This window comes from Emys orbicularis, chromosome 4, assembly GCF_028017835.1.
Source record: "Emys orbicularis isolate rEmyOrb1 chromosome 4, rEmyOrb1.hap1, whole genome shotgun sequence".
In the NCBI taxonomy this organism is placed as follows: Eukaryota; Metazoa; Chordata; order Testudines; family Emydidae; genus Emys; species Emys orbicularis.
Genome location: NC_088686.1, coordinates 121,091,285 through 121,115,704, shown reverse-complemented (window position 1 = coordinate 121,115,704; position 24,420 = coordinate 121,091,285). Strand labels below are relative to the sequence as shown.

Here is a 24,420-nt window from a genome sequence, read left to right as displayed (position 1 = left end):
CTGGAGGGCATGACTCCCACTGATTCCTCATTTAGTGTCACAATTAGGCAAATTCTTTGTTAACACCTTAAAGCCTGAACCAGTGGAGGAGTGTGGTCTAGTGGCTAGGGCACTGGACTGGGACTCAGGTGCCCTGGGTTTAATTTGCAGCTCTGCTACTGGCCTACTGGGTGATCTTGAGTAAGTCACTTCTCCCCTCTCTGGGCCTCAGTTTCTCCATCTGTAAAATGGGGATAATGATACTGACTTCCTTTGTAAAAGCACTTCAACATCTACGATGGAAATAGTGCTATATAAGAACTGGGTATTAATAATTACTATAATTACACATCATGAGGGTTCAGTCCCAGTGCACATCAGCAGGTATCCTGTGAAGTCAGTAGAAATCCAGGATCTGATTATTTCTGGTACTGGAAGACAGGTTTATCTTTCCATTGGCGTTAGGCCTAGAACCTTTCACCATTACTATAGGAGCCACATTTAAGTAGAGAGGTACTATATATGCTAAATAACGCTGGCTATCATTCTGAACATTTTCAAAATTTCAACAAAAACTACAAGAATTTTTCCATGAAATATTTCACTTAAAATGTTTACCAATTTTTGACCAAGATTAGGTGCTCCTTTGAATTTGTGGCTTCATGCTTTAATGGTTCGATTGTAAAATATGTCCTAGGACAACTTAAATTAATTTTGCTGTTACACTCATCAACTCCCCACTCTCCCTTTCTCTGTAGTCATCAGGAACATTGAAAAGTGCTATCCAGGTATCATTATTACCAGTGCTTTTTATATTTCAGATTTCTTTTCTCACCAATACAAATAGATTGTTTCCTCCTTTCTGCTACCATATGCAGCTCTACCAAGCATTCTGTAATAATTCACTGGGTACATTTTCTTTTAATCTTGTGCTCCTTACAAATGAGAAAAAAAGCAACCATAGCATTTCATATAAAATTAAGCTACTTACCAACTACTGCCAGATTATGCTCTGAGCCACATGCAATCTGCAAAAGAAATGTGAATGAATGAAAGAGAATCTGTGGACAAGTTTAAGTAGATACAGTACTAGGACAGAGACAACCACAACCATGACAGGAAATTAAAAATTAGGCTGAAAAACAATTGTGGTTTGTACAATGTAAAATTAAGTTTGAAGTACACTACTGTACATTTCTGAGAAAATTTCATTAGTGGTCTCACTTCATTTGTTAATAAACCGCTGTTTACATTAAAAAAAGACAACCAAAATCACAATTGGTACTTCTATCCTTTTTCATAAGGTAGACCGCAGATTTGCAAAGACCTTAACGTTATGCACTTATATCAATAGGACTATTTGTGCACATAAACTAAGCACGAGCATAAGTCTTTTGGGGATCAGGGTCAAAGGAAGAAAGATCAGGAATCAAATGGCCAAGAAGATCTAATTTCCTTCTCACCCATTTACAGCTACTGATATTTCCTGAACATTGAGCATTCCAGCATTGAGACTTATTGGAAAGGCTGTGTGGGGAAGCTTCCAGTGATTCTATCCCCCCTGTCCTTGCCTGGAGGAGAGGACATGTACTGCAAAGGATTTCATAATGCAGATTTCATAATGCTCCTTCCACCAGCATTAAACTCACAATTTTTTTGTAATTTGTATAGCTTAAAGAGGGAGATAATGCAATTCTTTTTTTAGCTTGCTTGTTAAAGGCAGCACCATAAACTAATCTGAAAGCAGCTAATTGGGCTGAAATTTTCCCCCATGTCAATTTGAAATGAATTCTGTCCTGATGATCTGTGATAAAAGTGTGATCTGTATTTTAAAAGGTTCCCCTCCACCACTCACTCTCTCTCTTTTTCTCTGCCCAGGACTTTAAAGTCAGCAGAGACATGTACCCACAAAGCTTTTTTTAATTTTTGCTGCTGCTATGAAGATGGAAAATGCGTGAGCTACTATCACACACGTCAGGGAACCTCAGTGACCAAATTCCATATCCTAATTTAATCCCTAATGATTTAATACTCGTTTCTTCAGTGGACCATACCCACTGCAGGCAGGTAGTGCTACCTCTGCATTCTTCTGGAATATTGACTGATGGCAGCAACCATCTATCAGACATCATGTGGACTTCACTAGATAAAAGGTTCTTTTAATTACTTCCTTCTAGTTTTAATCTTTTGACCAAGTAAATCACCAGGAAAGGAACCCATGCACCCAGTTCATAATAAATCTGGAATTTCTGAGCATAATAAATCTGCTAATCTCTGAGGTTACTGAGCTAACCAGAATAAACTGCAATCAAACTATACTCTTCTACTATTAAAAAAATATAATATTTAAATAAGGATACTAGATTTATAGATTTTTTTAAGGCCAGAAGGGATCATTGTAATCATGTATTCTGAGCCCGTGCATTGCAAAGGCCATAAGATTTCTCCAAGTGTTAAACGCTATAATCAAGGGTACTGAGTATGCAAAACAGCACTACTGTGACATGAAAACACCTTATTATTAGCTAACTGGTAGCTGAAAGCCCATGTTGTGGCAGTTGGGCCACGTAATCCACCATAAGTGGAGTCTCCCTCATACAACCAATGAAACTGTTGCATGCAAATCAGCTGTAGAGTAACAGTGGTGTCTGGATGAATTACCTCCGATATCACACTAGTCTCAGACTCTTGGCATTACACAGTGTGGCAAGACACCTTCTTGGTCTCACCAGCCTCAGCTGTTTTAGCCTTGGTGAGACAAGCTTGGGGTAAAAAAGTCCCTCTTGGCTGCACAAGGGCAGCCCGTCCTTTTCTCAGCCAGTGTTTTGCGCTTGTTTTTCTCCCTTATGGGAGGGAATGCAGCCTCCGCTCCTGGAGAGGCTTGCTCCCTTGCTGCTACTCACCTACTGGTAGCTTGACTCCTCTCTCTCTTTCTCTCTCCTCCCCTTCTCCCAACAGGGGAGGGTCTAAAAAGGTCTCAGGCAGCCCTTAGTTGTAATCAGCTGATCCTAATTGACCTCAGGTAATGCCCTCTCAGCTGATCCTAATTAATCTCTGGTAACCCTTTCTCAGCTGAACCTGATTGACCTGTAGTCACCCCTCCTCAGTTGATAGGGAGGAGGGCCTTTAAACCTTCTGGGACTGTTTTCTAAACACACTCACACCCCTTGCAGCCATCTGTCCTGAGTTTATCACAATAGCTATTACCTTACTGTCACATGGGTGTAATTCATCAAGTCAAAATGACCGAGAACTTAAAAACAGGATGGTAACAGACCATGAATCCCAGTGATGACTGAACCTGGTGATAGTCTGACCAATAAGCACTTGCAGCCACACTTGTAGCGGTTTCCATTACTTCACACTGACTCAGACATTCTAAGCTTCAGAGTGACATGCAGAGTGACGGACCATCCTGGAATCTTATTTCATAAAGGCTGTACTAATAAAGTTGACAGCTGAGATTCCACAAATCTCCTCTGGTTTGAATGTATTGAGCCAAGAAATGGAAGCCTCTGGGCTTAAACAAATTGTTTTAAAATCCATCATACGTTTTGTGATGAATCTCATTTTCTGGAACAATTAACATATGAGGACTGAGAGAAAACAATGGCCTTGGAAGGGGACTAGTTAAGTAGCTGTAAAACTTCTATCTTGCAATGTTACAGCTACTCAGAGCTTCAAGCACCGGCACATTAAAATGCATAACATATCGCTGTATTATTGTACTCTTCATGCAACATGACCATACATTATAGCAGTACTGATTTTTAATGTGTTTTCATTGGCTAATGCAGCCCACCAATGATGTTGGGGTTTAAACGTTGATGCCATGGAAACAAGATCTGCACATGGAAATGCATGTGAAGACTTGATGGGAGGAAAAAAATCAAAACAGCAAATTCTGTCTCTTCACTGCATGATGAAAAATGGGATATTAAAGCTGCCGCTAATAAAATCAATGTGAAGCATGAGCTATCTAATCTCATATTTCTATACAAAGTGTGCTGAACACAAACACTGTTTCAGATGGTTCTATGAAACAGGCTGTTCACCCCGCTTCTGTAGGTCTTGTATATTTAGAGCTAATGGCCCCACTGGAAATGCTGTGTGTTCAAAACAGAACATGCTGTTTAGAATGTGTGACATCTCCGCTAAAGAGGCATTTTGTTCCAATACCTAATAACAACAATTATACAGTCTGCAACTCTGACAGATAAATAAAGCAAGCTGGTGATCACTCACTGTTTTGTAATCCACTCATACAACTGTCACCAACAGCAGCACTCTGAGAATCTCTGCCTACACTACACAGCCATCCACTACCTCATTTACCGGAGTTTATGGGAATCTGCCACAATGGAAGGCAGCAGCAGAAACAGAGTTCACTGCATTATAGGCCTTGTCTACCGTGGTAATTTGCCCCCATTATAGCCATTGGTGACCAGCCATTTGTGTCGCTGCACCAGTGCAATCTCCTAATGCATATGAGACAACCCACTATAAGCAATCATTTATGCCAGTGCAGCTTTTTTCAAGCCGGGGAAAACTGCACTGGTGGAAACAGCTGCTGTGCCACCAATCACTGTAATCAAGGCAAGTCCCATGCATAGACTAGGCTACTGGCAGTCACCTTGATTCGCCCTCACTAGCACAGGCCAGGGACATGGCAACCCTTGTAGCAGCAGCAGTCTCCGTGCACCAGTGGGGCATTCACCCAACAGGAGAGCACAGGACATTTGCACTGCTGCCCTAGCCCAGGGTGACGTCACTTTAAAATGTAGCCTGGACTCCACTAGGAGCCCCACTGGGAAAATCTTCCTAAGGGATTCTCTGAATTAATGCATCCCTCAGGCACCATGGCCATATCCCTGTCTCTCACTGAAGGCTGTGCCAGCCTCTTGCAGAACCCCTGCTACAGTGGACATCTTGCTTCACTCTAACAGAAGACAGCATAACCCAGAGGTGAACCAAGGCTCCTGTCTGCTTCAACTTGAAGTGCAGGTTCATCTTGTGAGCATCCCAGACAGCATGTCAGCCTCTTAAAATATAACCCTCCCACCCTAAATTAGACAAAACTCACCCAACATAAAAAAAAGTATTAGTAGGAGTCAGAATTGATGATTTGTTGGTAGGATGAGGTGCCAGCAAGGGAGAATGGGATTACCAAAGACATAACGAACACTTATATTAGGTGCAACTAATTCAGCAATGACTGTAGTTTTGTAACACAATGCTGGTATGTACTGCAACAGCCATCATTTTCTAGCTACCTGGCTTTTTTTCTGTGTTGCAGAAGAAATTAAACTTCTGCAGACATCTGTATATTCCTAGAGGATAAATAAATATGTTGAAATCAAGAATATTTGGAGCTTCTGCATGCAATATTGTTTTCCAGTTGGGCAATTATGTTACACTGTATATTTAAACATACATCAAAAGTCACAAAGCTTAACAGAGAGTCAGAATCAATCTCTAGCAGTTATTGAAGCCCTCTGGAATAATAAACAATGCAACCCCCTTCAAATTAAAATCTCTCCTCTACTAAAAAAAACTATCTGAGAGTGTTTTAGTAGTTGTTCACATGCATATAAATGTATTTTAATCTCTCTATATCATAAAGATTTCAAAGCAATACACAAACAACTAATCAAGGCTCATAACACACCTTTGAAGCAATGAAAGGCATTTCCAATTGAAACTGCAGAAGCAACTAGATGGAACCTAACTATTCAAGCTGAAATTTAGCTGACTCCTCAGTGTTAACAAAGACAGCAGCAGCACAGTGACCCCTTAACCCAGACAGCGAGCTAACATCACCACATCCTATAGCATTTTGTGTTACTTGGTGTTCTTCCTCATCATATTCTGATTTACTGAGCAACCCAAGTTATTTGGTGAGATCTGGTGGCACAAGGTAGCACAGCTGAGTATAAACATACCAAAAATAAGTAAGTTAAAATATTTAATTATTAAATTGATAAGATAGTGTGAGAGGGGGATGGCAACTCAAATCAGAGGCTTTTGAGAATAAGGCAAAATGTGAGGAAGAAAAAAAAAGTTAAGGGGAGTTCTCTGTTTTTCCTTTCCTGGGTGGAAGGATCTATCTTAGATACTTATATTACCTCCATCACCATGCCATCTGAGTGCCTCACAATCTTTATTGTATTTATCATCCCAGCACCCCTGTAAGGTACAGAAGAGCGATGCATTTTACAAATGGGAAACCGAGGAAGGACTTTCCCAAGGTGACAGAGGAAGGAATAGAACCCGGGGTCTTCAGAGGCCCTTAGTGCCCTAACTACTAAAGCCTCCTTCCTGTCTCTCTCTCAATTCTCCCATGTGAAAGGGTATCAAGTCAGAGACCTATTGGAGAAGAAAGACTGGAGCTGTAAAGAGGGAGAAGGGACTGTGTGGTGGGTTAGGAGGAGGCAGAGAGAAAGCTGGACATGGTGATGTGAGTGGTGAAAGAGAGAGAAGATCTCAAGCAGCCTGGACAAGCTTCTGAACATTTTGGCACTTACCCAGAATGAGCCTCCAAGGCTTTTGAGTGTTGACCATGGCAATTCAGAGAAGAGGTAGCTGTGAAGCTATGCTTTACTCAGCTTCAAAGAGCTGCATAACATCCCACATTGGGCATCATGATAATAACCCTAAATACCTTTAGCAGGCCTCTACATTATTTTTCAAATGACAGATGTCTAAGTGGAAAGGAACTATTAGGTCATTCTAGCCCATGGCCCAGCCAGTGCAGAAATGCTCCCTCAGTACATCAGCTTTTAAAAGTCCTTGGATATGGGGGCCTCCAGCACTTCCCTTCAGGGGAAAGATTATATTATACTATGGCAGTGGTTTTCAAACAGGTATGCATACCCCTAGGGGTACACAAGCTCTCATCGGGGGGTACGTCAGTAAAATCCTGTAATGACGGACAACCCATTTAATTTAGTAAGACTTCGCAATCTAATCATAAGTATATTATGACCCTATCTCAGATGGGGGGGACCCAGTAGATTACATTATTTGGAAAGGGGTACACAGCCTAAAAAGTTTGAAAACCACTTTACTATAGGATTTCTAAGCCTGAATGAAGACATGAAGTTTAAGGACTTTGATTTAGATTGCAGTCACTGCCATTCTGATTTTTAGTACATTAAGGGATGGTTATTCTACAGACAGTACCCTGTGGAGTGAAGAAAGGGGAGGAGAAAAAGATGAAAAAGGTGAGCACAAAGGCACTCTTTCATCTAAGATTTGATATAGATGTTTGACCACAGACAGACATGATCTCCTTGACAGATCTTGCCTCGTTAAGGAAACCACCAAGGCCAGAAGCAGAGAAAGACTTTATTCCTCCAGGGATTAGAAGCCAAAAGGGAATGATAAGAGTTGACAGAGAGATTGCAGATGACTAAAGATCAAGGTTTATATAATACAGTATAATCATTCTTTCCTAGTGCTGTTCCTTCATGCCCTTGATTAATGTATTGTAACTGATTTGTACTGTTTGACACATACTGACTAACTACATTTTGTATGCAGAATTCCACTGAGGGGGGAGGAACTGAATATAATTAGTGAAGCTGTCTTGCTTCCAATGATCCTTCACTAGGAACTCTGTGTTCCTCTTCCGGATCACTTGATTCCTGATTGATAAGGAGAAGCAGCTTGCTAACCTAGTCACATTCCTTGGTTAGTACCAGGCTAAATGCAGTTTATTGCAATACAAGCTAACAGCACAAGGGTATAACCCCACCCAGAGCAGCAGTTTAATGCCATTCCCTGCTGCTGGGTATGTCTGTAGAAAATTGTGAGGGCCAAATAATCATGAGATTTGACAGTCTTTTCTCTGTGTTTGCTATTTTCTGCCAATCTAATCTTTCGTTTATTGAAATACGATTTCTAGCTTTGTTACGAAGTGGGACCCACAATAAAATTTAAAGTGAGGCTTTGTTATTTCAGCCTGGCAGAAAACGTTCCTCACCCAGACAATGGGCCAAATGGTGGTCCACTGCACAAAGCCCAAGCACATGGGCCTTTGCTGGGGTAGAGAGTACTGCAAGGGATTAAATCCTTGCCCTATCCCCTCAACTAACCTTGGGGCAGGAAACCTCCCAAACACTAAGGGGGTTTTATCAGTACATCAGCATAGTTTACAGACCAACTGGCCACAGCTTGTGTCCATCCCCACAACTGATCCCAAGCCCACCTCCTCACTGCAGACATGCAGAGAGATTCACTGCAGAGTATTGCCCAATTTGTGCAGGAGATGCAGAATTCCCCTTCCTGCTATCCCTCTGTGACACTTTGGATGCAATCTGGGTCTTGAATGTTTGTGGGAGTTGGAGACAGCATTAATCCAAAAGCAACAAAATATTTTTTAAAGTTATTTATAAATAACACCTCATAAAACTCAAGCAAGGAGAACACACAGTGTGAAATGGAGAGGAAGAATGAAAGGTTCTATGACTGATACGGTGCTCAGTCTCCAGTCAGCATCGGGATCCCATTGTGCTGGGCACAAACGCTCACAAATGAGGACATGGTCCCTGCCCTGAATTTTTAGAATCAAAATGTGGGGAGAAGAGTGGTCAGGCTAAAAAAGAACTTGGAGGGGACAGAGGAGTTGTGTCTGTTTTGAAGTGGGGACAGATGAACTGAAATGTCAAGAGGAAGCAAGTTCTATACCCATTTCTAGAAAAGCCTGACCAGCTGCAGACTCAAAGATACAAATGCTATAGAGATCAGAGTACACATACTCAGAATTAGGGTCAAGGCAGTGGCGGGGAAGTGGCACAATGCAACCAAGGAATACCTCATAAAGATCTTTACAAATCAGCAGTGTCAGTTTACAGTCTCTCTGCCAGGTTCTAGGCAAGGAGTGTGAAGACAGCTGAGTGCATGTAATAGACACATGGTTATTCAAAGCAGAGGGAAAGCTAGTTGCTCTATTCTAAACAAGCTGAAAGCAACAGGGAAGCTGTGTTAAGGAGGAAGTTAGAATAATTAAGCCTCATTGTCATGAACATGTGTTACTATTGCAAGGTCATCAAAGAGTTATCAAAAGTTCCCATACCAGATACTTTCCTTCTTCCACATGTGAGGAAGAAGACATGGAACACAAAGCCTATATATTTCAAAAATTGTTAGTCACACTCAGGGGTGAAAGTAACTTAAAGGATTTACCGGTACTCCAGAGTCCTGTGGAGGAGGCGGGGCCTCAACCGGAAGAGGTGTGGCCTCTACCGGAAGAGGTGGGGCCTTTAAATCCCGGGGCTTTTAAATCAGGATTTAAAGGGCTTGGGGATCCGGCTGAAGCTAGGAGCCCTGGGCCCTTTAAATCACCCCCGGAGCTACCAGCTGCAGAGGCGGCTGGGAGCCCTGGGGTTTAGGCAGGGGTGAAAGTAATTTACATTTCTTACCCATATGGTCCAATCGCAAGCAACCCACCTCTCCTACCTACTTCATGGATCCCTCCCATTGCATGACATAGATATAGAAAATAAAGCTGCTACTACTACTAAAAATACTGTCTGTAATAAAACTTTAATATTGGAATAAGCCTGAAAAAGTGAAAACTCACTGTCTCATGTTTCTCTATGTCTTCCCTCCTCCTCCAGCCAGGTTGCCAATGCTAGGCCGTGCTTTCCCCCTGCCTGGCACTCAACAGCGGCTGCAGGGGCTCCCCTCTAGGTTGCAGCAGGGAGACTGGCTGAGAGGGAGAAGCAAGCCTACCCCCTGTATAAGAACAGTTTAAACTCAGCTGTTCCCTGCGCAGTTCAGCCCCCGGGGTTAGGAGCCATTTCTGGCATCCTTGTTAATTTCACTCACAGTTGTTGTGGGGGGGCGGGGGAAGGGTGTGTGTGACCATGGCAGGGGCAGTTCTTTTCTGCCCCCTGGATGAGGGGATCTCCAATACTACTATAATACAATAGTAGGGGCCGGTTGCTGGGGTCAGGGCAGTCGGCGGCAGGCTGCAGCTGCATTGTTTGTGACACACACATTCATACACATACATACTGTATGTATTACTGTCCTGTGGGGAAGGTGCCAGTGCCCTTTTAGGGTTGGGGGAGACAAGTGTTTCTGGGCTAACACCTCAGGAACTTCTGCTTAATGTGTGCTGCTTAATGGAGTCCGTCCTTCCCCAGGGGGCTGTTGGTCCAACTCCTACACTGAAGAGCTATCTTCTTTGAGAGATCCATCCATACTGTACCGATACATTTAGAACATACCTGGATCAGAGTAGATTTAGATCTGTGAAGCAAGACAAGAAGATTTTGTTTTCCCAGGAAGACATTCATGTGGATGTTCCAAAGTTAGCTTTTGAGTGCCATACCCCCACATGGTGGGAGCCAGGGGGGCAAGGGACTGCGTTGCACCATGCCCACCAGTGCCCCGCTTTCCCTAGATCCTCCCTATTTCCTAGCAAGTCAGATATCAAGGATTTTTTAATCTCCCTTCCAGGCACATAAAAGAGTGCAGGGGGCACACCAGTGGGTGGCTAGTAGTAGGGGAAGGCAGGGCAGGGGTGAATGAAGGACAACTGGAATAGCCTTCATGAAATATACAAGATACTTAGAGAAAGTTTTGTCAATTTCAGCCTCTGCACTCTGCAGGCAGGGCAAAACAAAAAGAGATCTGAGGCTAGGTCTACACTGCAGCGGGGGTCCGACCTAAGATACGCAACTTCAGCTACGTGAATACCGTAGCTGAAGTTGCGTATTTTAGGTCGGCTTACCTAGCGGTGAGGACGCGGGAAAGTTGACCGCTGCCGCCGACTCCGCTGCCGCCTCCTGCCGAGGTGGATTTCCGGAGTCGACGGCAGAGCGATCAGGGATCGATTTTACCGCGTCTTCACTAGACGCGGTAAGCCGATCCCCGATAAACCGATTGCTACCCGCCGGATCGGCGGGTAGTGAAGACAAAGCCTGAGATTGCGCCCTATGTTCTTATGCAGGCAGCTAGAGGGGAGAGCCCCTGCTGAGTGGGGGGTGGGGAGGATTTAAGCTGTGCAGCCAAATGCTTGTATTTGTTGTGTATATTAGTATTGGAGAGATCCCCTCATCCCGGGGGCAGAAAAGAACTGCCCCTGCCATGGTCAAACACACCCTCCCCCCAACCCCCAGCAACTGAGTGAAATTAACAAGGATGCTAGAAACGGCTCCTAACCCCGGGGGCTGAACGGCACAGCTGAGTTTAAACTATTCTTATGCAGGGGTTAGGCTTGCTTCTCCCTCTCAGACAGTCTCCCTGCTCCCTGCTGCAAGCTAGAGGGGAGCCCCTGCAGCCACTGCTGAGAGCCAGGCAGGGGGAAAGCACAGAGCCTAGCATCGTCAGCCTGGCTGGAGGAGGAGTCAGACTGCACCTTTTCTTACCGGTCCTCTGTACCGGCCTACTTTCACCTCTGGACACACTACTGACTCTGCTATGCCACCTGCAAGCAAATCTTTGTCATCAGATTATTTAGATGTTTTCAGCTCAAGACTTCTATCCTACAGAATGCCAAAAGGACAGGATTCCAGCATCTTCCTCCTATGGTATTAAATAGAGATAGAACTAGAAAACTAGCATAAAAGTCATCGTTATCAATCCGAATGTGCTAATTTCTATCACTGCCACTTTAATGAAGCTAATGGTTCCATTAGGCAATAACTGTAGGCAAACACTCTGTCAAAGCGCACTCTATTATTCAATATTTAAAAGCCTAAAATACAAGTTACAAAGGTGAGTGTAATATTTGGTTATAAAATATCAACTTCTACATAGCCGCCTATTTTCAAGGTTCTTTTAAAAATGCATAACATTTGGGAACAGTTTTAGGCTTTCTGTAAGAGTCTGGGCTTTACATCTTTTTCCTTATGGCAAATAATCCATTATAGTCAATTCATAATGGATTAGGAATATTTTAGTTAGCCTAGAAGGAATGACAGAGCAGCTAGAACGTAGTGCACACATTCTGGGGAAATTCTGCTCTCACCTACACTTGGGTAAGCCTTAAGTAACGTCAGTGACTTCACTTGAGTTTTTCTGGATTTACAGGGATGTAACTAAGGGCAGAATTTGGCACACAGGACCTGCAAGGAAACTTAACACCACAGACTTACTTGGACTTTTGTAGCCTCGTAAGTCTGGTAAAGAAACGAGATGTTAATTTTAAAAGTTTATTTCAAATTATTGACAAGTTGGTATGCCTCTCTTTTCTTGCATGCTTTTCATTTGTTTGGAGGAGCCCAAAGTATGTACATCATTTATTAAAAAACAGCAGCCAAACTATGAGGCACCGTTACCAAGTGGTAATTCTTGAAGTGAGACACCTTAAAGGGGCTTGACTCCTGAACTTACAAAAACCAACAACATAAACTGGGTCCGTAGCTTCCTCCAAGGTCATGATTTTCAAAAGGGACTAGTGATTTGGAATACCTCACTTTCTGGGTGTCCAACTTGAGACACTTTAAAGGGGTCCAATTGTCAGAGAAAACACTGAGCACTCACACTGTGAAAATCAGGTTCTTTTGAGGGGTCTCAAATCGGGCACCCAAAAATGGAGACATCCAAAATCACTAGTCCCATCTGAAAACTGTGGCCAATGAATGTTGCTGAGAAGAATCACTATTAAGGAAGGCACTCAAACACAGTGGGGCCAATCCTGCACATCCTCACTTTCGTTAGTAGTCCCACTGAAGCTCAGTGAGGCTTGTTGGTTGCATAAATAAGAGTTTGCAGGCTCAGGCTTTATATGGGCACATTGTCTCTGCAGAGAAAGAAAAAAAAAAAGGAAGTCCATCATACTAGAGAAGGGAATGTTAAGGACACTGGAAATCCAGCGCGTCTGCCACGTACCCTGATTTGAAATGTACCTCAGGGAACTGGGTGCCTTTGAGAAACAAATTATGTAAGATAACCATCAATTGTTCGGGAAGACAAATGCTGTGCCCTGTTGTCAGCACCAGTCTTACAAATGTACACGCACAAAAATAAATGGAAAATTTTAGCACCAACTTTAATATGTAAGTCAAAAAAACAGCAGCACGTTATACTTCCTCATCCCCTGAAATATGTCAAAATAAACATTTAGAGGGAAAAGTATGAGTTTTATATACCAACTAACACATCTTGCAAAGAGGCTTTTTGGTTCATTTAGTCTCCAGTGCAGCTGCAGGCATGCGGCTGCCATGAGAGTTAGCTTTGTATAAGTACCACAAGTCATGAATTCTACTGCCTGCCTGCTCCTTTACCCATTGCAATAAATGGTGCTTTTACCTTTAGGGTGTCACGTAACGCTCTACTCTTGAATCCTCGATTCTATATTTGGGCAGCACTTAGTAACAATCCATCACCCTGCAGCAAACTTATTGGAAATAAATAAATAAAGTGTCTCCATAAACACGCAAGCTCCCAATACAAAGATGAATGGAAAAGTTCTCCTGGGTAACTAAGGATTAGTATGCAGTAGATAGAGACAGTGGAGCCTGCACTTTAATGCAAGTCTCAAAAGGAAGTTTGGGGAAAAACACATCATATTCTGAAGTGACACGCTGGCTGCTGTTAAGTGCATACTAATTAGAAAGCTGAATTAGCATAAAGCTTGTTTAATTCCATAACAAAACAATGTGAAGTCTTTTGCTTAGACATCTTGGCTGTATTGCACAGTAGCTGAACCAGAAAGCCATCCATCAACATGGAAACACAGTTGTTTGGCAAGGATGAAATGGGAGAAGAATGAGCTGCAAACCTTTGGAAGCAGCTGTATTGGGAGTGGGGTCAGAGAGCACAATATCCATTCCCTCCCAGATAACCCCCCAAAAATGGTAACAAGCTGGCCAATGCCAGCCTGACTAGGCAGCCCACAAACAGAGCTCTACCCAGTCATGTTGTAGCACAATGTAAACTTGTTTCATGCTTCAATGCTACATTTGAAATCCATGTGTGGTAGTTTTCAGACTATTCGGGTCTGCACCTGAGCAATGGCAAGACATTTCCACCTGGAATTTCTACCTCAGTGCAGGTGTTACAATTTACTCTGCATTGTTTTCATGCATAGGTATGATCATTTGTTTCCTCTCTGTACTTCTGCATCAGCTTCAAATTTCCTTTTTCCTCACCTGTTCACTCAGGACTGCATTTTTCAGGGCCAGGGATTCATGCACTGGCAACAGGGAATTAACTAGCCAGCATAACTTGGACTCTTCTAAGTTACATGGGGTGACAGGCCAAGTACACAGCCAGAAAATGATCCAGACAGTACCCTGCCTCCTAAATTGTATTATGCACTGCTCAGCTTTAGCTGATGATCTGGATCAATTATTCTTTATTACATGATCTGGAATGATAGCTTAAGCATTACCATGTTCTGATTACAGATGTCAATGATGGAGAAGTTTGCTGTAAGGAGATTACGGTCACTGCTTAAGGGTACATCTATACTACCCGCCGGATAGGCGGATAGCAATTGATCTATCGGGGATCGATTACTCGTGTGTAGTGTAGACGCGATAAATCGATCCCCGACCGCTCTCCCATCGACTGTTGAACTCCAGCTCGGCGAGAAGCGGAAGCAAAGTTGACGGAGGAGCGGCAGCCATCGATCCCGCGCCGCGAGGACACGAAGTAAGTGATTCTAAGTCGATCTAAGATACGTCGACTTCAGCTACGCTATTCTCGTAGCTAAAGTTGCGTATCTTAGATCGATACCCCCCCCCCAGTGTAGATCAGGCCTAAGATTTGTTTATGCCTTGAGTATGCGTGCGTGTGGAACCTACATCTACAAAAAAAAATCCTGTGCAATAATCCTCTGTCTTCAATCATCCCTGTTACTGAGAGTGGAGATGATCCAATAACGATTCTGTCTGCAGTTGAAGCCAAAGAGGCCCTTCTGACTCAAACTTTTTTACATTTATATAGTCTGAGAACCATGCCTCTTTCTTCCTCAAAAGTAAACACTTTCTTGATTAAGAAGCTGGAACATGAGACATGTGAAACAAAAAAAGTCAGGAGTACTAGATCCACTGGTCTAAAGGGCTAACCAATCAGAGTATAAATAGACTCATTTCATATTTGTGATACCAACCTTGTAAGCATTAGAAGAAATAGGACCTGAAACATTTGGGGTGAGGCTTTCAGACATGCCCAGCATTGGCCTAACTCTGTTCCCACTGAAGTCAATAGCTTTGTATTATGTTATAATGCACAAACTACAGGGAGGAAAGGATGATTTCAGGTAAAGCAAATAGATCAACACAACTCTGACAAATGTTAACACCAAATTTCCAAAGTAGGATGGTAGTATTGAAATTCAAGATCCAATTATAGAATTTCCATAAATAAATCTTACAACTAAAATGCATTTTTCTTTTCTGTGGGACAGTTAAACAAAATTCACAAGGCAACTTGTCCTTACCAAATATAATCAGTTCTGCAAGATATGAAATCCATAATAGAAATTTAAAAAAAAAATTCTAACTGTTAAATGGCTGATCCTATTATAACATCACTTTAAGCTGATCACAGATTGGTATGAGTCCTAGTAAATACCCCCGTTTGTGAAATACCACTCATCATCATTCCCATATTCTGGAATCTTCAGAACAGCCTTGTAAAGTAACGACGGGCTGTTTTTGACTGCAATATAATTATACATAAGAATCCTCTCACTTTTATTCTCCAGACCTGCCACATGCAGACAATGCCATATACCAGATTTTGATTAGGAAAATAAAAATTGGTTTTTTTTTAAAAACAATACTTAAAGACATTTTCAGAATACATATACGTGGTATGTATTGTACACATGCACACAGTTTATGCTGTGGTAATCCTGCTGTTCTTAATCTTTCCAATGAAGCAGGATCATCCTCTATAGTACTGTGTGTATTTAAGAGGCCAGTTAGAATAATGTTAAAAAGAAAAATGGATGGATAGCGAAGTTCTGTAACACAAACTTAGTTAGATAGGTCAAGATTAAGAAGGATTGTGAGGAACTCAAAAATGGCCTAAGAAATCTAGATAAATGGGCCACATAGTGACAGATGAAATTTAGTGTAGACAGGTGCAAGATAACATACATTAGAAGGAATAATTTAAACTATTCTTACATACTGATGGATTCTAAATTAGTTGGAACCTCTCAGGAGAGAGATCTAGATGTCACTGTGGACAGCTCAGTGGAGATGTCTGTTCAATGTGCAATGGCCGCCAAAAAAGCAAGCTGTTCGGCTGTTATAAATAGAATAGAGACGGTAATGTCATTCTACAAACTGATTATATTTTACAGCCTCACCTTGAATGCTGCCAGGGCTAGGGGAGCTGACGTAACAAGACAGAGATTAAATGGTCTTGGTGTAAGAGAAATAATGGAAATGTTTAACTAGAACAGGGCCCCAGAGTCTGCCAGAGACAGGCATACTCACCATGGGAACAAAGAGGAAATAAACAGGAAGAGACTGTGAGATTTCACAGTAAAGTCTATGATCAGCCCCAGCTATTGTACAGTTATTTGGAAGAAAATAAATTGAATGATTCTTTATGTTTGAGGTAGCACTTGTTTGGGGGACAGTGTATCAACACATCCCCCGGGCACTGCATAGCCATGCCCCTTCCCTGCCATTGCTGTCCCCTTTCACGGCCACAGTCATCCCTTAATTTGGGGCTCCTAAGGCCTTCAGCCAGGCTCCAAACCCATGTAGGCCCTAGGATGAACATGGCTCATTGTATTCTGATGATAATGACCAAGAACGAAGCCAATCCAGGAATGTCACAAGCTGTTTCAAAGAGTATCATTCTTCCTAGGTGTCTTTATTTATTATAATCAGACTGGTTGCACCCACTATAACTAAAGTTGTAAAACAGTTCCCATGCTCTAATATGCAGATATAATTTTCCTAAATGTTAACCTGGGGCAGAGGATGCTTATCATTGGTTTCTGCCTCAACGCAATACGTTTAATGTATTGGAAGTCTGAGCAAGTTTTTCAGTAATGGTTGAGTGAAACCACACACACAAACTTTTCTAACAACATTGGGTTTTGTCTGTTTTTAAGAAACAACAGCATAAAAAACAGCTGGAATTGAGTGTGGATTAGTGAAAGTGTTTTTAAAATACACTTTCCTCTTGTGTATTTTATTTCACTTTATGTAATACTGTTGGGTTTAACTATCACACTCTGTTCACAAAGCTAATGGATTGAATTGCATGTGTCGCATTATGAATTATAAATCCATTTGCACTATTCTTGCCCCTGCCATGAACATTAATACGGAACATTAATATTCCTTTTCCCCTCCTCACTTAACAGTAGAATTTAGATAACCACACTAACTTGGTAAACATTTCGCATGTTGGGGTGCTATATAAACAATAAATACTTTTAATATTTCCTAGGAGTACTTTAAAAATTAGTATTGATGAACTCACATGGACTATGTAAATATACGTATATTAGGTTTATAACAACATTTTTGTGTAATGTATGCAAGAGAAACAGATGCATTTTTAAATAAAGAATCCAATTAAGGAAAGCCCAGATTTTACATTTGAGCTAAGCTATCTTGAATAAATTAAAACAAAAACTGAGCAAAATACCAGTGCAACCCCATTTAGTCTCTGCACTTAACCAGAACAGTCCTTTCTTTCACAACAGAGTCATAGGTGGTATCATCTTCATAGAAAACTACCACTATAGTTGGTGTCATATCCAGTTCACTGACTGAAGCCCCAATTCAGAAAAGCACTTGCTTAACCTTAAGCATCTGTTTAAATCTATCCCTATGCAGCAAAGTTTCTCATGGAATTACCGTTGGAATGGAATCAATCATCATCATATGATATGAAAACATCATCTGGACTTTTCCCCAGATACACAACAGAAATTGAACATTTCTCTTTTCTGCATTATTATTGACAATTCTGCCATTTCCATCTAATAATGGAACAATACCATTGTTAGGTTTCCTTCTGTTCCTAATATATATTTTTTAAATCCTTCTTATTGTCCTTAATTCTACTGGCCTTTGATTTCTCCTTGTGTCCTTTTGCTTCCATTATCAGTTTTCTACCATTCCTAGCTCCTGATTTATATTCATGATTATCAAATTTCCCTTTTTTCCATTTGTTATATGTACATATTTTTAATAGGTGTTTTTGCATCTCCGCTAAGCCAGATTTGTTTTTTTAACCAATATAGCCACCTGCCTTGATTGTGGCTTTTTGGGCATTTAGTAAAATATTTTTAAATAGTTCCCAATTATCATTCACATTTTTCTGTTTACATTCTGTCTTCCAGTAGATCTGGTTCATAATTGTTCTCAGCTTTATGAAACAGGCACATGTAGAGCACCAAGTATATATATTAGTGGTTTGGACTTCATTTTGGTTGAACACAACAAATGCAATCAAGTCATGACAACTTGAATCTAAGCAAATGGAGGCTACTTACCTGTAAATGAAAGTTCTTCAAAATGTGCGGTCCCTATCTGTATTCCACACGTGGGTATGCATGTGCTACCTGCACCTGAAATGAGAGATTTGTAGCAAGTAGTCTCCAATGGTCCGCACACACACAGGTGCTCTCCTCATGCTCTGAACTGAGGGCATAAAGAGTGGCATGGACCAACACTTCTCTAGTTCCTTCTCCTTATCTGATACAAATCAGATACGATCTGAAGCAGAGGAAAGGGAGGAAGGTAGTGGAATACAGAGAGACCACACATCTCAAAGAACCTCCAGTTACAGGTACATACACTCCCTTTCTTCAAGTGCTGGTCCCTATGTGTATTCCCTGTAGTTTTTTGATATGCAGTATTCAAACAGGAGGAAGGTGCGAGGATGCAGTTGGTATGGACGTCTGTAACACTGCTTACTCCACAGCTGCATGTGCTGAAAAAACCTGGACTTGGGCATAATGCTTTGTAAAGGTGTGGATGGCGCTCCAAGTAGCCACATTCCAAATGCCCACTATTGGTACATCTCAAAGAGATGCCACTGAGGTTGCTTTTGCTTTAGTGTAGTAGGCCTTTACCCTATCTGGAAGAGGAATGTGTGCCAAATGATAACGCTGAATGACACATCCAGAGAGCCACTTAGAATGTCTCTGAGTTGATAATGCTTGTCCTCATGATAGCTCTGCTGTGGTAACAAACAAACTGCCTCAGTGTTTTCCAAATCAGTTTTGGTCTTTGCAGATAGATGGCCAAGGCCCATCTGACATCGAGGGAGTGTAGTCTCTTTTCTTCACTGGAAGCATGACATTTTAGGAAGAATATTAGTAAGTGAATAGGTTGGTTTGTGTGAAACTCGGTAATTATCTTGGAGATTAACTTTGGGTGGAGATGAAGAGAAACCTTCTCTGTGTGAAATATGGTGTATGGAAGGACAGCCATGAGTGCTCCCAGTTCGCTCGCCCATCTAGCCAATGTGACAGCAACTAAGAAAGCAACTTTCATGGAAAGATGTGACATGGAACACATAGCCATCGGTTCAAAGGATGGACTGATGAGAGCTGAGAGTACCAGGCTGAGGCCCCATTGTGGTGTGGGCTTCATCACAGGCAGGAAGATCCTAATGAAGCCTTTCAGGAATTGAATTGTGATAGGGTCTGTAAAGGTAGAGTGGCATTCCATCAAAGGATGGAAGGCACAATTACAGCTGCCAGGTGGGCTTTCAGTGAGCTAATGGAAAGCCCCAACATTTTGAGTGACAGAAGATAGTCTAAAATGACATGGATACTTGCCAATTCTGGTGACAACTGTTTCCATTGTGACCAGGTAGGTAAACACCTCCACTCAGCTAGACAGCATTTTCTAGTGGAGATATTTTTGCTGTGACTGAGGATAGTTCAGCTGACCTCTGAACATAGAACGTTCTAAGTCTGGCGCCCATCCAAATATCAGGCTGTGAGATGAAAAAGGTCTGGGTTGGGATGTCTGATCCTGCCCTTCTTCTGAGTCAACAGAACCAGAAAAGGTCAAATATAGATGGGACGACATTTGTAGAAAGTCTAGAAACCAAAACAATCTGGGCCAATGAGATGTGATGAAGATAACCTGGGCCTGTCATGGCAAATTTTCCTAAGAACATGGGATAGCAGGGGAATGGTAGGAAAGGTGTACCTTAGATAGTCCATCCAGGATAACAAAAGGGCCCCTGGAGTCTCGGCCTAATACTACTCTGGAACAGTGGAGATTGAATTTCTTGTTTGTTTGGGAGGCAAACAGGTTCCAAGATGGTGTTCCCCACTGTGTGAAGATTTTGGTCAAGACCGAATTATGAACTTCCCACTCATGGTCTGTGGAGAAGTTTCTGCTGAGATTGTCCTCCAGAGTATTCTGTACACCAGGGAGGCTATATTGCTGGGAGTGCTATGGGGTTCTTGATGCACCAGTTCCATAAATTCACTACTTCGATCCTCAGAGGAAGAAATGTCACTCTATCCTGTTTGTTTATATAAAAGACAGACAGTCATCATGCTGTCCGATATTATCCGGAAGTAATGGGACCATATAAGGGGCGAGGATGAGCTGCAGGCTAGGTGAACTGCCTTCACCTTCAGCAGATTGATATACATTCTGGCCTCTGTTGGGGAGCACGTGCCTTGTGCAGTGTGATTTGTCCATGTGAAAAGATGCATATGTGATTATGGCTGAGTGGGTTTGGCTGGAAGACAGAGGACTCCTGCTCACACCTGGTCTGGTTTTGTCCCCTGTAAGAGAGAGACTCTGACCTTTTGCTGGACCTTTACCCTGGGATTCATGTTGTCCTTGTCCAGTGAGTAAACAGACTGAAGTCAGGCTTGCAAGCAACAGAGATGGTGTCTGGCAAATGACATTGTGTATGGCCATGTGGCCTAGTAGGGAAAGACAGACCCTGATTGTGATATGAGGTCTAAGGGTAACTTGATTTATCAGGCTGCCCATAGACTGAGAACTGCCTACAGGGAGGTTGGCCTTTCCTGAGGACGAGTCTGGGGTTGCATTTATGAAATCTATAGTCCTAATCCAAATTGGACTGTTCTTCATTTACACAGACCCCAATGATGTCAAAGTGTAGTAAGAATAAGGTCACCAACTGGACCTCTTGACTTGATCTGCCCATTAGTAACAAGTCATCCAGATATATGAAGACAGTGTAGCCATTGTGTCTCATCTGGGCCGACACCACAGAGAAGACTTCATGAAGACATGGGGTGCTGTCGCCAACCCGAATGGTAGTACTCTAAACTGGTGGTGCTCTTGCCCAAGCGTGAATCTGAGAAACTTTCTGTGTGAGTGGTGAACATGCACATGAAAGTAAGCATCTTTCATGTTTAGGGACATGAACCATGTGTTTTCCTCCAGGAACGGAATTATTAATGCCACTATTATTATGCAGAATTTTCATTGCCAATAAAGACATTTAGTTGGCATAGATCAAGAATTGGTCTCCATCCTCCATTTGTCTTGGGAACTATGAAATATGGGGAGTAGAAACCCCTCCCTTGATTGCTCTCTATGGCTCCTTTCTGAAGGAGAGAGAGTTCACCTCCTGTCCTGATGAAGTATCTCCTCCGGAGAGTGGTCCCTGAGAAGGGGCTGGGAAAGGAATTTGTGGGGGGGAGGTGAGATCATCCACTCTGGTTCACAACTGAGTTTAACTGTAGTACAGTTGTCTGTTATTGCCCTCCACTTGTGTTCAAAGTGGGTAAGGTGACCACCAAAGGTTTGGGGGGCAATACGGCATAGCATCAATATCTGTAGGCAACCTTGAGTGTCCCATCAAAACAAACCCTTGGATGATGGGTGGGACTGGGCAGCGATCATAGAGGTGGAGGAAGCTGCAGACCTGTGTCTCTGAAACATTTGTCATTTGTGTAGTGGTTCATAAAGGCTCTAGTGATAAAATGCTGGGGTGGGGGGTTCTAGGCCTGTAAGCTTGCGTGTGGTGTTTTCTCTTTGGGGCCAGAGTGTAAATGCCCAGGGAGCAGAGTGTTGTCTTAGAGTCCTTAAGAGAGTATAGTGACTCAGTCTTCTCATTGAAGATATTAGATTCAAAGGGCAAGTCCTCAGTGGTTTTCTGGACCTCCCTGGTGAACCAAAAAGCAAAACCATGATTCTCGCCTCATGACTACAGCTCTAAACACAGCATTAGCTGCATCCACTGCTGATTGAAATGATGTCTTAGACACCAACCTGCCTTCACCAACAAGGGCTTGGACCTGAGCCCTCTTTTCCCTGGGAAGTTTGTCTCAGAATTTCAGAAATTTAGACTATTTTAGGAAGTTGTACTTTGTTAACAATGCCTGGTAGTTGGCAACTCTGACCTCAGTTGCCATGCTCTGTAACAGTTACTGGTATTGCCTGTGGTCATCAGGCAGGGAATGGGATGATATAGCAACTGCCTCATTGGGTGAGAAGGATGACAACTCTCATGAGTGATGGACCAGGTTTGATTTCTTCCTCTGCAAACTCCAGTGTGATTCTTGCATGGATCCACGTAATCTATTATACGGCTCCAATGGGGCCCACTAAGGCCAGTAGGAAGGATTGAGTGGCTGGGAGGAGCCCCAAAGCATTGGTCCCTTGGGTACTCATAACCACGAGGAGAAGGATGGCTCCAAGACCTCCTATAGGTTCTGGGCTTGATTCCCTCATGGGGAAGGCTTCTCTCGAGCATCAGATTCATTTGATGAAAAGGTAGGCTCCTGTTCTACTGCTGGTACTGGCGGAAGAATTCTCTGACTTGTGGATGCAGAAGGGGAGGATCCCCTTCTCCTCAAAGTGGTTTCTGGCGTGGAAACCTCTGTAAGGAGGACTGGGCTCAACAGAAGAGGGGATTGAGGATAGGGCAGAGCAAAAATATAATCCAGTGAGATAAAGCCTTCAGACTCAAACCTTCATGGAGCTCATGGAGTCTCTGAGGTGGGAACCGACAGACCCAGGACATCCAATGATCTGGTACTCAGACAATCCCAGTTGGAGTGTACTGGAACCATCAAGTGGAGGTTCAATATGGAGCTCCCTGACAGGATTGACAAGTGTTGATCTTTTGGTCTATAAAACAGAGCTGGAGGTGGTACCACCAGATTCTTCTTCCCTCGCACCTTTCCTTCTTCGACAGAAGGTTTATGCAGATTTAATTCCTTAGGACGAGATGAGGAGAATAGGTGTGGCCATGACCTCTCATAAAAGGGTTTCTCAGGCTTAACTGTTTTAGCCTCGACTCCAGAGCTTATGCTCAGAGGTGCGCTGCTCTCAGTCTGAGGCCGCTGTGCATGGAGGTGTCCTTGGCCTGGATCTGACTGGGGACTGATGGTGTTCTCCAGAAGGTGCTTTCGCAGACAGAGGTTGTAGTAAGAGGAGGCCCTGAGATATAAACCTTGGTATCAGGCCTGGTATGAGGCCTAAGGCCTGAACTAAAGTAATGGTCAAGACTTTGCTAACATAAAGCAAAGTTAAGCTGTGAGCCAGAGGCAGGCCCTGCTCATAGAAGCTGGCAAGGAAAGGGCTGATGCTGCAAAAAGATACATACCTAAAAAGTACTGAACACTAGATATTAGAACACTCCTATACTGGAACATTCCACAGATAACATGGAACAGGCTGACCCATCCCAATGACGGGGGGAAAAGGGTAAAATGATGGATAGAGTTGTTTTGATCGAACCAACATGTACAGGGTGAGAGGCGGCACCTTACTACGTAGAAGGGTGGTACCTTGCTGCGTAGAGAGGTTGCACCTCAATACGTCAGGAGTGATGTGTAACTTGTTTGTACCTGTGTATAAGAATGTATCCCTGGGGTGGTGTCTTTGTCCGGCCACGGGGGCAGTGGAAAGTCCCGCCACTGAGCCGGGTCCTTGCCAAGAGGCACTTTCTCGTAGTATGCCCTGAGTTAGGCTCAGAAACCTACAGGGAACTGCAATTGTGTCCGAGATCGCAATAAACCTAGTCGAAGTGACTTTGCACCTTACTGGACTCTGTGGTTATTGGGGGTTCTCGTTGGATTTGCTGTGTCAGCTATCTGCAGAGCTGGGGCAGCATACAGAGGGAATAGACGCACGCAGCCAAGTGATATCAACATAGGAGCAACCAGAACACCACACCGGTAGCATCCAATCTTGTATTTTATCTGTAGGACACTGATCTAGAAGCATACAAAATCATTTGTTTCTGAGGTGTCAGTGACTTGGAAACTGGGTTATGCCATTTTTAACAGAGTTCCACTCCCCCTCCCTTTTACCCACTTGATCCTTCCTAAATACTAATAGGTTATAACAATTGATTTTAATATTCCAAGCATGCAAATCTTCCCCCCAGATTTCATACGAAGTGCTTTGTTGAATCAGGGCTTAAAGGAGGGCATTTCCTTTGATACAAAATGTAGCCTACAAGCAGAAGACTCAGCCAAGCTAAACAGTGGAAAAACTATTCCACTACATGGGTACATGAACTGATGCAGTATCTCAGCCTCCG

The 24,420-nt window shown here is 42.8% G+C and overlaps 1 protein-coding gene across 1 annotated transcript in view; it reads right to left on the bottom strand.

Moving 5' to 3' along the window:
* SERGEF (secretion regulating guanine nucleotide exchange factor) overlaps nt 1–24,420 on the bottom strand; it is a 291,127-nt gene that overhangs the window by 104,439 nt on the left and 162,268 nt on the right. The window contains exon 10 of the mRNA XM_065403356.1: nt 971–1,007. Within this exon, the coding sequence (XP_065259428.1) occupies nt 971–1,007 (37 nt within the window). The remainder of the gene's footprint in view (nt 1–970; nt 1,008–24,420) is intronic.